The 16,304-nt window shown below is 41.4% G+C and overlaps 1 protein-coding gene across 2 annotated transcripts in view; it reads left to right on the forward strand.

Annotated features, from left to right (window-relative positions):
* Positions 1-15,828, forward strand: part of LOC129169229 (collagen alpha-5(IV) chain-like) — a 30,306-nt gene extending 14,478 nt beyond the window's left edge. Inside the window, exons 26-53 of one of the 2 annotated variants that reach the window (XM_054755448.1) lie at positions 97-268; positions 345-434; positions 523-630; positions 748-842; positions 917-1,067; positions 1,161-1,265; positions 1,364-1,528; positions 1,638-1,724; positions 1,807-1,947; positions 2,376-2,474; positions 2,554-2,652; positions 2,732-2,871; positions 2,943-3,069; positions 3,163-3,243; positions 3,325-3,423; positions 3,566-3,613; positions 3,796-3,978; positions 4,147-4,277; positions 4,373-4,445; positions 5,169-5,243; positions 5,330-5,455; positions 5,801-5,896; positions 5,973-6,182; positions 6,258-6,435; positions 6,831-6,945; positions 7,024-7,193; positions 7,266-7,381; positions 7,471-15,828. In XM_054755448.1, the coding sequence (XP_054611423.1) occupies positions 97-268; positions 345-434; positions 523-630; positions 748-842; positions 917-1,067; positions 1,161-1,265; positions 1,364-1,528; positions 1,638-1,724; positions 1,807-1,947; positions 2,376-2,474; positions 2,554-2,652; positions 2,732-2,871; positions 2,943-3,069; positions 3,163-3,243; positions 3,325-3,423; positions 3,566-3,613; positions 3,796-3,978; positions 4,147-4,277; positions 4,373-4,445; positions 5,169-5,243; positions 5,330-5,455; positions 5,801-5,896; positions 5,973-6,182; positions 6,258-6,435; positions 6,831-6,945; positions 7,024-7,193; positions 7,266-7,344 (3,243 nt within the window). In that variant the 3' untranslated portion in view covers positions 7,345-7,381; positions 7,471-15,828. Of the gene's footprint in view, positions 1-96; positions 269-344; positions 435-522; positions 631-747; positions 843-916; positions 1,068-1,160; positions 1,266-1,363; positions 1,529-1,637; positions 1,725-1,806; positions 1,948-2,375; positions 2,475-2,553; positions 2,653-2,731; positions 2,872-2,942; positions 3,070-3,162; positions 3,244-3,324; positions 3,424-3,565; positions 3,614-3,795; positions 3,979-4,146; positions 4,278-4,372; positions 4,446-5,168; positions 5,244-5,329; positions 5,456-5,800; positions 5,897-5,972; positions 6,183-6,257; positions 6,436-6,830; positions 6,946-7,023; positions 7,194-7,265 lie in introns of both variants that reach the window. The other variant, XM_054755439.1, reaches the window with a different exon arrangement.
* Positions 15,829-16,304: the final 476 nt, after the last annotated feature.

Raw genomic sequence — 16,304 nt, forward strand, 5'->3', positions numbered from 1 at the left:
CTTTTTTTTAACCTGAAAACCTTTTTTTTTTTTTTACCTTTTTTTTAAGTTTTGATCACATTTAAATTATAAGAAGCATTTTTATCCTTTCTGTAGTATCCCTACTACAATGGGAAGGGAGACAAAGGCTTCCCAGGTCCACCTGGGCCTTCAGGCAGACCAGGACCACATGGTTACCCTGGAGCATTTGGATATGGGCCTGCTGGAGCCCCAGGAACTAAGGGAGATATTGGGGTACCTGGCTTTCCTGGACAACCTGGAATTCCAGGTAAATAAACATGTTGACCTACAATACTGTAGAGCACCGAAAGACCTTTGTGCCTTTTCTTCTGTTTCATTGGTAGGCCAGAAAGGAGAACCAAGCCACATCTACACCAAAGGTCTTCCCGGACCTCGTGGATTTAAAGGTCTACCTGGATCACCAGGCAGACAAGGTAATCTGCATGGCTCTATCCAGCAATTCTGCCCTATACTGTATGATGGGCATCTCATTTGTTCTTACCAAAACAAACTGATTTGTAGGTGATCCAGGGGTTCCGGGTTTCATCGGCAGACCAGGCTTCCCTGGACAGAAAGGGGAAATTGGTGATACATCATTTCCTGGACGCCCAGGAGACCCAGGAGAGAAAGGTTGTCAATATACACCAAAATTAGCCATTTGTAACTTAACACTCATGCTTAGTAGGGCATTAGTTCTGTATACTAAGGGTGTGTGTGTGTGTGTGTGTGTGTGTGTGTGTTATACAGGTGAGAAGGGGGCTCTTGGTTCCCCAGGTCCCACAGGTGTGGGTCTCCCTGGCCGGCCAGGTCAACAAGGCCCTCCAGGTCTTCCAGGACTGAAAGTCAGTAATACAAAGCAAACTTTACGGTATTAAAATACTTCAAATAAAATGTAACTTTCTACTACTTATCTCAGGGTGATGGTGGTTATGGATACCCAGGCCCCAAAGGTCTTCCAGGACAACGTGGAAATGATGGGGCTGAAGGAGCTGGAGGAGATCCAGGAATCCCTGGGTCACCTGGAAACCCAGGATTACCAGGAAATCCAGGGTCACCAGGACAGAGAGGTTCTCATAATCCTCGGACAATATATAATAATGACAACGTATTCCATGCTATCACAACCTTATTTACCTAACCCTGGCACATGATGCATTCAGGAATGAAAGGGTTAGTTGGACCACCAGGACCACCAGGTCCTAAAGGCTTATGCAATGATTCTCTTCCTGGACCAGCAGGTCCAGATGGTGCTAGAGGGCCTCCGGGTCAGTGTTCTATTGTTGTTTTCAATGGCATACTTGTATCTGTTCACCTGATCATCATTGTATCTTGTCATTGTCTCTTTGCTCACCCCCTTTCATAGGACCCAATGGATTGCCAGGTGAAAAGGGAAATAAAGGCTCTCCTGGGTTAGGTAAACCTGGCCCACCAGGTGAGTCTGGTCCTCCTGGGCCAACAGTGCCAGGCCCCCAAGGTGATACTGGACCAAAAGGAATTAAGGGCCAAAACGGGCTACAGGGCCAAGCAGGTAAGGCAGTAATCTACACCCACATTACGCACTGCTATGAGAAGTCATTGATTATATGGCATTGAAGAACTTTATTTAGATCATTGTTAAACCAGTTATTTTTTCTCAGGACTCAGAGGAGACCCAGGACCAGATGGGTTACAACGATTTGGGCCACAAGGATTTCCTGGAATTATCGGACCACCAGGACAAATAGGTAGCTCAGAAATTCATAGAAAAACCTCATAAACAAGAAAATCCAGTAAAACTGATTTTTAACTGAAATTTAATGTTTATAGGTGACCCTGGTCATGATGGAATTAAAGGTTCCTGGGGTCCACCAGGAATGATGGGGGACCCTGGTCCCAGGGGTCCTCAAGGGCCTCCATCTCCATTACCATTAGACCTAATTGGACCCCCAGGAGACCCTGGCCAACCAGGTGTCTAATTTTCATTCTTTGGCTTCTTCTTTCTTCACCAGGAACATGTTATTAATGCAGACTTCTCATACATTGTGGCGAGATCACAATGCAGACCCCATGTTTGTATTTTGCAAATGAGTTCTCAATTCAGTAGTGTTTCTCACCTTCTTTACCAAATTGCTGGCATTCCCAACCTATTCTTTGGCCCCATGGCTGCTCATTAAAACACACAGACAGTGAGTCAGCAATGCATAAGGTGTTTGGGCCATTTGATTCCACAGAATGATACAGTATAGGGCAAACGGACTGATTTGTTACACACAATTTTGTACGATAACCGAAACAGAGGATAAGACCCGAGGCAAAATTTTGGGGAATTTTTAGTTGAAATCTGAATCATATTAAAACTGGCATTCAAAAACTGAGGTTTGACTGTTCTGTCTTAGGTGAGCCAGGTGCGGTTGGTTTCTGGGGAGATACTGGAAGTATTGGAATAAACGGACAAAGGGGAAATGCTGGCGCCCCAGGGAGGCCTGGACAAAGAGGTGCATATTTTGTATCCAAAAATTTGATGCAATGCTCATTTTTAATGCTTTGATGTGCTGTGTTCTTATTGATACCCAGGTCCCACAGGTGAGCCTGGTATTGATGGCACAGTTTTCTCAAAAGGAAATCGGGGACCTGCAGGTATCCCAGGAGATCCAGGAATTAGAGGCAGCCCTGGTAAGAATTGTAATATGTTTTAAGGTCTGCTGCCTGCTGTTTAAAGCAGTGAGCAGTTGTTTATATAATGTTCTCATAGGGCCAAAGGGGACAAAAGGAGACCAAGGGATCCCTGGACCGCCGGGCATAAATGGGGCACCAGGTCCAAGAGGTTACAAAGGTGACAAAGGAGAACCAAATTATTATGGACTTGGCCCACCGGGACCGATTGGACAAAAGGTGAAAAAAATATTGTGTCCACAATCAAATGCATGTGTCACTTAGCCATGATGCTTGTTCATTGTCCTCAGGGGGAGCCAGGAATAAGCCATACACATACAATGAAGGGTCAAAAAGGAGAGCCCGGTACTGTTGGATCTGTGGGTCTAACTGGAAGGCATGGGTTAAAGGGAGAACCAGGATCGGATGGACAAAATGGTTCCTACAACTGGCAATTTGTTAAGAGTGGATTTACATCAATTAAAAGCTATTAACTCTGTACTGTCGTTTATCCCAACCCTTCTGCTTCAGGTTCACCAGGCTATCAGGGGCCAAGAGGTTTAGATGGGCCTCAGGGATGGAAAGGACACAGAGGGCCAAATGGACCACCAGGCAAAGTCCCTTATTATAGTTCACCGAAGAATGACATTAAATGAATCTGGATTACATTCAATATCTTGTGTTTGTCTTCAGGTGCCAAAGGCCCACCGGGTCCTTTTGGTTCTGCAGGTCCTAAGGGGAACCAAGGACAGGATGGGATTCCAGGACCACCAGGGCAGAAAGGAGATATAAGTGAGACATGGGAAAAGTAGCTAGTATAAGTCCATGTCTATTCTACTGTTACGTGTTGTGTGTAGTTGTGAGCAAACAGTGTTGGCAAATGGTGCTTTCAATGTCGTGACTGCAATTAAAATGTCTTATTTCTTGTCTATAGCTGGATTAGAGGGCCCACCTGGTCCACGTGGTCTCCCTGGCCAACCAGGTAAAGTCTCAAACTTATAAGCAATGTCAGTATCCTTATTTTCCCCTACTCTTAACTCATTTAGAATATACTGTATTAAGCTTGAGCAAAATGTCCAGAACTAGAGGTATTTGAACATAGTCGGCAGGAACCAAGTATTGCCTTTCAACTCACAAATCTGGACTCATATTCCTATTCAACAGGTGCTCCTGGGAATCCTGGTACTCCTGGCTTGCCTGGCACAGGAGACCCTGGACCAAGAGGAGAAAGGGGACCTCCAGGGGCTTGTGGGGGCCCTGGTCAGAGGGGACCACTCGGAAGAGACGGGACATGTGTCCCTGGGGCAAAAGGAGACCGTGGACCTTATGGCGGTCAGGGTAGGCCAGGTGAGGGTCTAATATATATTTTGTTTCTAGGCCTGTATGACACTCAAGACCACCATCTCAAAGCCAGTTAATTAAGAAAAGTTAATTAATAAAATGGTTTTCTTACACTATGAAACTGTTTTGTGTCCTCGACTTGCATCAAACTATGCCTGTTTTGGTTGTATGAAGGCTATCCTGGCCCACCCGGACCCCCAGGCCCTTCAGCACCTGGTTTAAAAGGGAACAGAGGAGAGCCGGGCCCTCCAGGAAGTCCAGGCTACACTGGACACTCAGGAGATCCAGGCATCCCTGGTCCACCTGTGAGCTGAAGCAGTTAGTTTAAGCATTTTTACCAACCAAAATATTTCTGAATGAAGTCGTTGGAAAACTTTTTTTATCTGATACATTTCCCTAGGGTCCAAGAGGCCGACCTGGGGATCCAGGCCCAAGAGGTGCTTCCGGCCTTCCTGGCATAGATGGATTCCCTGGTAAGGAATGTTTTTATATCATACCACATCATACCGCATTAGCCTTTGGGTTAAATTAGGGGTCGCCAAGCATCACGATTGACCAGTCAGTTTCCAGTCTGACTTTGCCGGTAGATCCCAAAAATATTAGGAAAAATAAATGTATTGTCACATCAGTTCCCTCCCCTCCCAGAGAGAATTTGACCTCTGAACATGCCTGTACGCAAAGCTGCTCTCTAGGCATGCACCCCATGCATGCACCTCGCCAGCCCCAGGTCTGAGCCCTGGCCCCAAAACCCAGAGGTGCCAGCGCACACCACACAGGCTCACCCTGCAAGCAACAAGCTCTGTATGACGTGCATCTCCAGAAATCCTCCAGGCGGACTGACTGCTGTAATGCATTGACCAGTTCCAGCCGCAACACTCCCCCTCTCCCTTCAACAGCCGATGCTCACCCACGCCAGAATGCCAGCAAGACAAATAGAGTTGTGGTTTTCTCACAGAGCTGGTGCCACACGTCCAACCCCGATGAAGAGCCACAAAATCAGGGGTGCCTAAAATGCAGGCCAGGGGCCATCCGTGGCCCGTGACTCATTTGCCATTGGCCTGAGGCACACTGCAGAAACAAAAATAAACAAAACAAAAAAAAATGGTAAAAACAGCAAAAGGCACAATGAGAAAAAGCCTAAATATTTACACTAACAAAATGTTCTTGTAATATTATGGTGATCTATTCATTTTCAGGTGACCGGGGAGATCCTGGATACATCCCAGGCCCAACTGGTCCACCTGGTGGGAAAGGTTTTCCAGGACAACCTGGTGAGTCTAACAGGTGATAGAAAATGAGGGCTTCAAGTAAAAAAAAAAAATTCAAAAAACTTTTCCACAACAATGTTTTTTGATAGGCATCAAAGGTGAACGAGGGTATGCCAAGGTGATATATGAACCAGGACCCCCTGGCTTACGTGGCCCTCCTGGCAACCCTGGACTGCCTGGAAACACTGGACCAGAAGGACCACCAGGCCAACCAGGTCCAGTGTAAATAATGTCATGTAAAATGTTTATGTACAGCAATTGCACAGTGAGGTAGTGGTTATTACACCTGCCAGGTTATTACAGTCAGGAAATCCAGGTTCAAAATCTCCTGGTTCCAAAAACATACATGTTAGGCTAAGATGTGAATGTGAGTGTGAATGGTTGTTTGTCTATTTTGACGTGATTGGCCTGCCAACTAGTCCACAGTGTATACCGCCCCTGGCCCAAGGTCAGCTGGGATAGGCTTCAACACATCCATGACCTTTAGGAGGACAAGTGATATGGAAAATGTATGGATGAGTTATTTGGCAGAATGATTTTGGATATTTTCTTCTAAAAAGGTCCCATAGGTGTCAAAGGAGTACAAGGTTCCAGCCCAGTTGGACCACCTGGGTTTACAGGTCGCAAGGGAGACAAAGGAGTGGCAGGTGTGCCAGGTATGTGCCTGCGTTTGCACCGACAAATGTTTGTGGCTGCGAATGTATGTAATACAGACTGCTTTTCCCTTTGCAGGTCGACCAGGCAGCCCTGGAGATCCCGGCAAGAAAGGTCCTGTTGGTTTACCCGGCAAAGATGGTTCAGCCTACACAATAAGCTTCTTGATAGCACGACACAGTCAGAGCAACCAAGCGCCACAGTGCCCAGCAGGCACCAGTCTAATTTACTGCGGTTACTCTTTCCTCTTCATGAATGGAAACGAGCGAGCACACGGTCAGGACCTCGGTAAGAGACACCATCATGCCCCAATATCCTTCCTCTGCCCCACAAAGCCATTGAACAATTCAAACTGTCTTTTAGGGACGTCGGGAAGCTGCCTCCCTCGATTCTCCACCATGCCCTTCCTCTTCTGTGACACAGAAACAAACTGTCGCTATGCCTCTCGTAACGACTACTCCTATTGGCTGTCCACTGACGCCCCTATGCTACCCTCCATGGTTGCCATCAAGGGGGAGAGGCTACCCTTCCACATCAGCAGGTAGGATATTTCATTTGTGAAGATACATGATCATTGATAGCTATGATTATGTAGCCTGTGCGGGTTCCGATGAATACCCAAAACAGTCACATTGGAGCTTTTGTGTGCTGGTCCCCCTCCGGATTAAATGGTTGCATCAGGAAGGGCATCCTCTATAACAATTGAGCCAAAACAAATCATGCAAGTTGGACAAATCCCTGATTGGAGAAACACAACATACTTGAACATTAGTAGTGAAGACTGACCTCGTGCCGAGCTGGCAGCCACATGGTCCGTGGTGTAGATGAGTCTTTTGCCTTAAGTGGTCCAAACAAAAGATGTACGGATATTGCATTTTTGTTTTTTTGTCATCAACTTGTGGGACAAAAACAAAACAGTTGTCATTTCTGTTTTAGGTGCTCCGTGTGTGAAACTACCTCACATGTCATAGCAGTCCACAGTCAGACAACTTTGATACCAGACTGTCCCAGAGGTTGGGAGTCCCTCTGGAATGGATATTCATTTGTAATGGTAAAGATTGGCTAAATAGTATCTACTCCCTTTTCAATTTTCAATGGAATTTTCCACCTTTGGCCTTCATTCAACCAGCAAACAGGTGCTGGTGCAGAAGGCTCTTCCCAGCCGTTGATATCTCCCGGATCATGCCTTGAACATTTCCGTCAAGTGCCGTTCATAGAGTGTCATGGAAGGGGGACGTGCAACTACTACCCTGATTCCTACAGCTACTGGCTGGCGCCAGTAAGCACCAACATGTTCAGGTAAATTAAAAGGAGCAAATTCAGCTACTTTTGAAGGTAATCTCTCATGTTTGTCTGTTCCTCCCTCTACAGTAAACCTGTTCCTCAGACGGTCAAAGGGCCTTCCCTAGAAAGTGTCATTGGCCGTTGTCGTGTTTGCCGTAAACAATAGCAACCTGAGAAAGTCGACAGACGCACCGACACAGAATGTTAGATCACCATGACATTCCAACAGAATTCCTGTATTACTCCCATAGAAAAATTTGGTATTTCTCCTTATTTTTCCCTGTTTCTAAAGTCCCTATTCAGTTTCTGGAGATTTATACATGCAACCCAGGAGGTGCTGCTGCCAGATGACTTCTCTCCATGCAAGACAGAGCTTTTCTTCCTGCCACTAACACACACACCGGTGACCTGCAGAGATGCACATACAGATGCTGATCAATGGACATCATTAAACAACTGTCGAGCAGCAAAGGCAAATAATATTTTTATTGCAATCTAATAGTTGTTATTTCACTGATATTGAAAACATGATTTAAAAAAAAAAACAGAAATTTGTCATTTTTGGTTAGTGTTTATATTCAGGTCAAAACAGTATACAGTTCGCGGTTCACACTTCACCGTTTTTTTTTTAGTGCTTTCTTTTTCTTTGTTACAGCGTATGAAGGTTGTTACAGGCCGAGCCTGGCCCTTTAAGAAGAATTGCATTGTGGGAAGTTGAGTGTCTAGCTCTTCCCTCGCTCGTCTGTCTGCACCGCCCATTGTTTTCTGCGTCCTGATTGGCTGTAGACCATTGTCAATCAATTTCCTTCGTGCCATCCTGCCATGTCTCCTGTGTCATCGCTAGCTTGCTCGCTTGCTAGCTTGTAAATGAATCTTCGCTTCGCTGGAGCAATACGTTTTAACAAGGATACAAAAACGCTACAGTACAGTGAACGACGAAAAGGTACGGGAAAGGAGTAAAATATGCGTGAGTCATCATCTTGTGTTGATCATTAAGGTTGATCAGTAACATTCGAACGAAGATTTGAACTTTTTTGGGAGTGTTTAAACAAGATAGAAATGTGGCAAAATGTTATTGCCTGTCTGAGAAAAGTGTACTGGTACTGGGGCCCAGTACTGGTCCATGGGTGGGGCGGAACTGGGTCGAGGAAACCTTTCAGGCGCAATGATAAAAAAATACACACAAAAAAATAATACTTTTGCAAATAACTAAATACAATTTTCAGTAAATGCATATCAATTTTGGAAATATGGGCCATTATTTTTCTCAAAATTAATATAGTTTGAAGTTTTTGCATGTTTATGTTGTTTGTTGCAAGTGTCCCACTTTGTTTGACAGTCCTTGAACGCACCATTCTACATGCGCTAGCTTTCTCCCACTCTGCACAGATTGTCAACAATACTGTATTTCCATCGGGGTTTTTTTACTTCATATTTGCTCCTAAAAGCTGATACTAAGTGGGAATGCATAAAGTTTGATGACGTTACTGAGTGCTAATGTGCGTATTTGTTGTGTGCACAGCTTCAAGTTAATTCATGCTAGCACACTGCCTGTTAGCACACACGTCAAGCAGCGGCGCTATAATCTTCTCTCTGAAAAACAAACTCCAAGCTTATCGTGGTGGCTCTGTATTCACTTTGTGCTTTTAATTTGATGTTGTTCCTGTCTTAGCTTTACACAATGCATACAAAATGAGATCAATTACATCGCTATAAGAAATGGATTCACCTATTCCACCTATAAAGCCCTTTATTAAAACACCTCTAAAAACTCTCCAACAACCTTTTAGTGTTTTATATACATGCTGTGACCATGTAGTAACAGGCACTTTCATGATAACATTGTAATAATGATAGTATTGTGGTCATTTTATGTATTACCGAAACCTCCTTCCCGGCTGCATTGATTTCACAGAGCCCATAGCAACAAATGCTACTCACGTGAACAACAGCAGCATAGAGAGAGCGTTTGCTACCAGTAATCATGGCAGTCTTCGTGAGAGCCACCGCGACGACTGCATTTTACTTTTACACCCCCCAGGCAGACAATAAGGCAGATCCAGCTAAGCCTTTCTCATAGCATTAGCATGTAGCACTAGTGCTAAACCTTTCACAGACAAAATAAAACACTTACAATGTCTGCTCTCGCTGGGATAACGACTGATGGGATGGTTGTCTTTCAGCACAAGACTCGTGCTCCCTGTTGAGCTGGTAAATTAATTTTAAACTAACAAGCGTTGCAGCAACTTCAGTAGCTTACGTTAACGTTTGTCACTATGCCAAAAAAGTAATTCTTCGGTGTTAGCGCCTACAATAAAAATGCCACTGTGGGTTGGTTAATATGCACACTGTTGGCGTTTTTTTAGGTTGTTTTGTTAGGACTTCATAGACTTCATTTACTGTGGAAAGCACACAAAAGGGAAAGACGTGTGTTTGTGTCTCTCATAAGGATTGTGGATGATGGGCAAAAAAATGTTTAAGGAGCGATAGTAAACAAAATCAATGATTTTGTGTATAAATATTCTGTAAGTATTTGATAAAAATACAACCCAAACAACTTATTTGACAGATTTTAAATCAGACTGAGATATATCGCAAAGTAGACGACATGTTTACACAAATCTTATGATGTTACCAAAGCATTGCTTATATGTTTGACACTAAAATTCGCAAAATTCATAGTTAAGACAAATCTGGCTATCCAGTGATCACCTGCTTTTATTGATTGAGCAAAATGATTTCCTTTGACTGTTTTTTTGTGCCCAAGCTAAATAATTCTAAAGTGCAAATGGACGATTAAAATATGAATTCAATCAAATAATAACATGCAACTTTGAAAAGGTCACAACATAAACGCAATAAATAATACATTCAATATCATTATTTAAGTTTATAGTTCATTAATTAATTCACTCATTTGTATTTTTGTTTGTTTTTATTTTGGCAAAAAATAATCACAGAAAACTCCGCTCTCTCTAGCTCTGTGTTTTGCTGCAAAATTGTGCTTTTGGGATTAACATTCATCATTTTCAATTAACCCTAAAAACATATTGCTGCAGTTGTTGCACAAAATCCTACGGAATTCTCTTGAGAAAAGATTCTGACCAATGTCTAGTATGTGCGTATCTGTTATATGCTACTTTGTTGTGTAGAACACTGACTTTATGGGCCTTAGAATAAAACACACCTCAGTATTTAGCAAATGGAATATGATTTTAATGGCAGCTGTGCAAGCGGAAGGGGCCGATAATGCTAACGTATGTTAAAATTAATGAAATGAGTAGTGAGTCGATACATCTTACAGGGGTTGTAGTGTGCCATGAGTGTTCAATTACTGTATTGCTGTGCATTCAAGCTTGTGATACAGTGCATCGTAGGAAATGTAGCAATAGCTCCTGTAATGTAAATAAAATACTCCCTTTGGTCACTACGTTAAGTACAAGAGCGGCATAAAAAGAATCTGCCTTTACAAAGCTAAAAATAATTCTCCTTTTTGACCGACACTGTCATTTAACAATATGTTTATTATGGGGTTTGTAGGTTGCCGCGGTGTCAAGCTGCATTGCATCATTCGGAGTACTGTTTCTCGCATGAATTTGTATAATTCCACAGGAAATGACACAAAATTTGAGATGTTTGGGATATTAATGAAAAATAACACTTCTACTGCTGATCTGCGGCACACAAAATGGTGACATGCAGCTGTGCTGTGTTGCCTGTACTATTATATTCCGGACAAATACACCACATGGTAGCTCTGTTGTAAAATCCCAAACTTTGACCCCATAAGTGGAATTGGCTTGAAATTTCTCACACAGCTCGACACATTCTACTAAATACCCAATGTAACTTTAGACTGTTTGGCCGAATTACCATGAAATTAGGTACACACTTTTAAGGAACTGACAAACCCGTTTGTGTAAAATTTGAAGAAGATTGGTTGAAAAACATGCTTGTCATCAAGCGAAACGTCTTTGCAGGCATGAGTGGGATTTAGCAAGTAATTGTCCATAAGCCATTGACCATTTATTTATCTAATGACTATAACAAATTGAGGATATCTGTATTAAAATGTATGCTAACATGTCTTCCTAAGCATTTTGACCAAAAATGTCATATGTATAGTCAATGTCCTTAATTTATAGTCAGTCGATTAGAATGTTCAAGATTATACTAGAACATGGAAATGTAGAAACATTGGAAATATTGGAACAAAAGAAAAAAACAGCAAAAAAAAGTGCAAATGAAGAAAAAGTTCATACCAATAATGTGCTTTTTCACCTGTTTCACAAAGCTGAGATGCAGGATGTGTTTCTTTAAGTATACAGTATATACGACTGATTGGTTTACAACCCTTGCATCCTTTGACTTTTCAGTCTGCGGCCCTCAATGGAAAAAGTTTGGACACCCCTGGCTAAACCTTTCATATTATTGTAACGTTATTGGTTTTAGTTTATTACAAACATGCTTAACATTGAAGTATGTTTAAGTCGGAAGAAGCAGAGCTTATTTAATCCTAACCCTTGTAGTGTCTCCGCAATTACTGATAAAACATTTGTTGACTTCTTGTGTTTCAACATAAGGTTGCCAGCTGGCCCTAAAAAAACAACTTGTCCCCAAAATCGAGCTGAAAAGTGACGCACTTTTATTGCCGCATCTCATTGGTTAAAGTACTGTGGTTTGTATAACAGATACCAGAAGACAAAGCCGACGATAAAAAAAAGCATTGTCAACAAAGACGACGACGTTTCACAGGTTTGAGTGAAAAATAGTACAAAAATTGTGTCACACAAATAAAAAAATGCAACAACAAAAAAAATTATCATGCTGGTAGGGGTGAAGGCGAACAAGGTCTTATTTATTTTTCCAGGGGTCAACAACCTTAGTTTAACATGTTCAATGTTCTACGTTTCAAGAATGTAATAAAAGAATAAAAGTCCATGAATGATGCAAGACTTTGCAGGTTGCTGTCGCAACACGTCTTCCTGTGTGGTCATGGGAATGTCGATGTTGTCATTTATTGCACTCGCTGTAAAAGCTTCTTGATTTGGAATTCGACCAACTTTGAGTCATTTGTGCCATCACTTTACTTTGTTAATAAATATTAGCATGTTGAATTGTGTTGGGAAAAGGTTACATTATATGACTTATTCATGTGGCTTGCTTCCCTTATCCGTCTATGCAGCTGCCATCAAGTGGCTAAAAAACAGCAAAAATACGTTGTAGGTATTTCATCACTGGATGTTTCTGCTCTATTCACTCAGAAAACGATCCTGAGAGCAATGCCTCCCTAAGGAGCTGTTACTTAAGCCTGCACATCCATATCTGTCACTGCAGGGATCAATACATGACATCCCCCCACCATGCATTTGGTCCAAAAGGAAACAACACCAACACCCAAAATACCATTGTTGTTTTGGCACACACACATATTCCATGTCATCCATTGCTGGCAGTCGAAAATAACACATCTTATGTAAGAGTGCACAGAACACATAACAGTTGAAGAGGAGCGCAAACCTCTTGTGTGGAAAGCCCCGCATGGATTATTTTAAGCAATTTTTGACATTTGTCTTTGCCGCGTAACAGGAAACCGTGAAGGTTGTCATTTAACTGAGAAACATGCAACTCAGAGTTGTGGCAAATCAACATGCTCAACCCTAAATCTAATTTTAATACCCACAGTAATGCTAGTGGCAGTGATAATGCATTTTAATGCAGTCACACCTCGGTTTTCGAACACCGCCATTTTCCTGTGATTTGGTTTTCCGCAAAAAAATGTCCCCAAAACCGTCTTGGTTATTGTAGAATAGGGCACTGAACACAACGTTTACCCTGTACTGTATCATCCCGTTGAATCGAATGCCCAAACAAAGCACTGATAAAGTAATTTGATAAAGAATTTGCTAAAGAAGGTGAGAAACACTGTAGAATTCAAGAAAGAACTCATCGCAAACTACAAAGATGGCCTCCGCGTGGCCGATCTCACCAAGATGTCATCAACAATACAATACAAGTTCCATCTTTGCAAAGAAATACAAAATGAAGGAAGCTAATGTTGCAAAAGGGGTTAAGATGTCAACAAAACAGATCGCAAACGCTAATCTTAGCAGTCTAAGATCTGGAGAAATTGTTGTCGGTGTGGAACCGATGAATTGGATTTAAATTATTTGATATGGGAAAAATTGTTTCGGTTTTCATATACGAGACAGACCTTTGGGGATGCATTATTAACAAAAAACGAGGTGTTTTCTAATATAACTAGACATCCAGTACTGTCTTTTTTGCTGATTACCCGTATGCCGATATTGTCCAACTCTCAATTTTTGATTCCTATATCAATTGATATGTGTCACATATGTCTATCTATCTATCTATCTATCTATCTATCTATCTATCTATCTATCTATCTATCTATCTATCTATCTATCTATCTATCTATCTATCAATGCGGGAAAACCTACATGATGATGAGATGGCTTGGCAAACTTCTGATTGACGAAGTCGGCGGCACATGCGCGCATGGATTTTAAGGCCACACCTGAAACACACTTGTTTCCTTGTTTGACATTATGGGAAAACCAAAAGAAATGAGCCAAGGTATCATGAAAAGAATTGTGGAGCTCCACAAGTGTGGTTCATACTTGGGTGTAGTTTCCAGATGCTTGTCGGTGCCCGCCCATCTCTTCAAGCAATAGCATAAATAACATGACTGTTGGCCAAACAGTCAGGAGATCTCAACGATCTGGGTTTGGGCTAGCAGGCTCGGGCTCGTTTGTTAGCGTCATACCCTAAGAAATGTGGTCGCCCTTAAGTGTCAAAAAGCATTTTGTGAACGCTCACTATGTAAAACGTGGCTTTATTAGTGGTATTTTGACACTGTAAAGTCAAGCGTCAAACAATCTTGAATGCAGCATAGAACTCCCCCTTGACATGAGCAAGAAGTGACGTTCCAAGCAGATGGACGTCACCTTGAATTAAAGACATCCGAAGGCACCGAACACGGCCGAGTGCGGACGGTTATCAGCTCCAAAGTGTGTGCTACAGCGTGTGGCCTTCCTAACAGGATTATTCCACTCACGGCATTGCACTTCTTAAATGTTTAGGTAGCTTCACATTGCTAATTGTGTTAGCATGGCTATTTGTTGAAAGGTTGATGCGTCTCAAGGGTGTCTTGATTCAGAAGGACAGTTTGCTCCATAAATTCGCTGCACGCCCATGACACCGCGCAAGATTGGATATTATGTTGGAAAATAGTGCAGACTGAAAGCCAAAGTAAAGGAATTATTGGGTTTGTTGCTCTGGGCAACCTATCATTTATTTTTAATACACTGTGGTGAGTACTGATAGAAATGCTTACTTAGCTTTTAAGATGAAGTCCCATCTAGGCAGGAACAAGATGATGCCATGATGGTCATTGTCAATATCCATCATATATATATTTTTTATCGTTAATTAAAATAACTCTTCTTACTCATTCCCACAATGCTCGTTCCACTTATTCTCATAGGTGTCACCTTTATCTTCTTCCCCCTGGCATTTCCTTTATTCTTTTTATCACTTCCTAGCTCAGTTTCTTTTAAACTTTGGCACAATGGAGTGCACTACTCAGCTGCAACCAGCAGAGGCACTGTTGCGTCAGTCTCAACTAGATGTTGTGGCCTGAAGAGCAGCCATGTGATATCAGCTATGGATAGAAACATTTTTTACTTGTAATGGAAGACATTTTCTTCTTGAATAGCAGTGATGTGTAGTCACCAATCATGCTGAAAAATTGTAATTAAAAAAAAAAAAAGATTAACAACATGATGCCTACCATCACGCTGCACACTGAGTTGGATCACGGCACCTGCCGGTTGCTGTTTGTGAGCATGTGGCCAAGAATATAATGCTGCAGAAACATTTATTATACAGCATGACTTTTTACAGCCAGTGTAATGTCTTTAATGTAATTGTGACATCATTATTCTTGCTAATCAGACAACAAAATACACACAAGTGTCTTAAGAGGGGCACGTGCAATACAGTTGTATCCCGAAGGCGTCTGGCATGTGTCAGCTGGAAGGCTCTTGTCACTGACGTCCTACAGAGGAAAAATATGATTTTTTTTTTTTTTTTTGCTAGTACTAGCTAGCAGATTATGAATGAATTTGATTGCCAAGATGGAGGATTATATGATATATAATATTATATGATGAGAGGAAATAAGACTGACAAGTTAGCATTGGGAGAGTTCCTTGTTCTTTTTTTTTTACTTTGTAAAAAACAAACCTGTTACTTGTTACTTACTTGTTACTTTTTTTTTTACTTCCTGTTCTGGACAGTGCTTCCTGTGGTGGCTATTGTCTCATATAATATTATCACAGAGTGACCAGTGCAGAATACCACATATCATCACAATGTTTTTGAATGCGTCGTTTGAATGCCTTATATTTGTATTTTAGTACATTTAGCCATTTTTTATGCTTGAAAATACTTCATTTAGGCAGGGTCTCTTCTGTTTTTGTTGCTTAATTTATTGGTATATATGTTTATGTGTTTATGTTTCTTATGTTCTTATTCTTTCTTGTGTTTTCTTTCTTTTCTTGGGAGAATGAACAGAATAAGATTTTCATTGCATGGTATAACTGCTGTTTTACCATGCACATGACAATAAAACTCTCTTGAATCTCTTGGAATACGTAAAATTACTAATAATAGGCCATAGTCAACGACAAAACAGCGCTGATTTATTAATTCATATATACATAATTAATATGTATATTCATTCATATATTTTTGAAGCCGCAACATTTTAACCGCAAAGTGGCAAGAGATTGCTGTATACTGCATAATATGTATTTTTATTTTTTTATTAATATTATTAACTATATATATATGCACCCACATTTTTAAATCAAAATATAAAATGCCCGTCCCTAAATCAAGTATTTTTGTATTTTTATTTATTTTTGTGTCTACTTTGTCTATTTATATATACCGTATGTATATCAAGCTTTTGTGTAGCCATCATCTTACTTATTGTACATAATTAGTACTGCCATTATTATTATTCATGTCTTTTATTTATTGTTTTATTACTGTCATTGTTAAACTACCGATAAGTACAATTCATTTATTTTGTAT

The sequence above is a fragment of the Dunckerocampus dactyliophorus genome, chromosome 2 (genome assembly GCF_027744805.1).
Source record: "Dunckerocampus dactyliophorus isolate RoL2022-P2 chromosome 2, RoL_Ddac_1.1, whole genome shotgun sequence".
NCBI classification, from domain to species: domain Eukaryota; kingdom Metazoa; phylum Chordata; class Actinopteri; order Syngnathiformes; family Syngnathidae; genus Dunckerocampus; species Dunckerocampus dactyliophorus.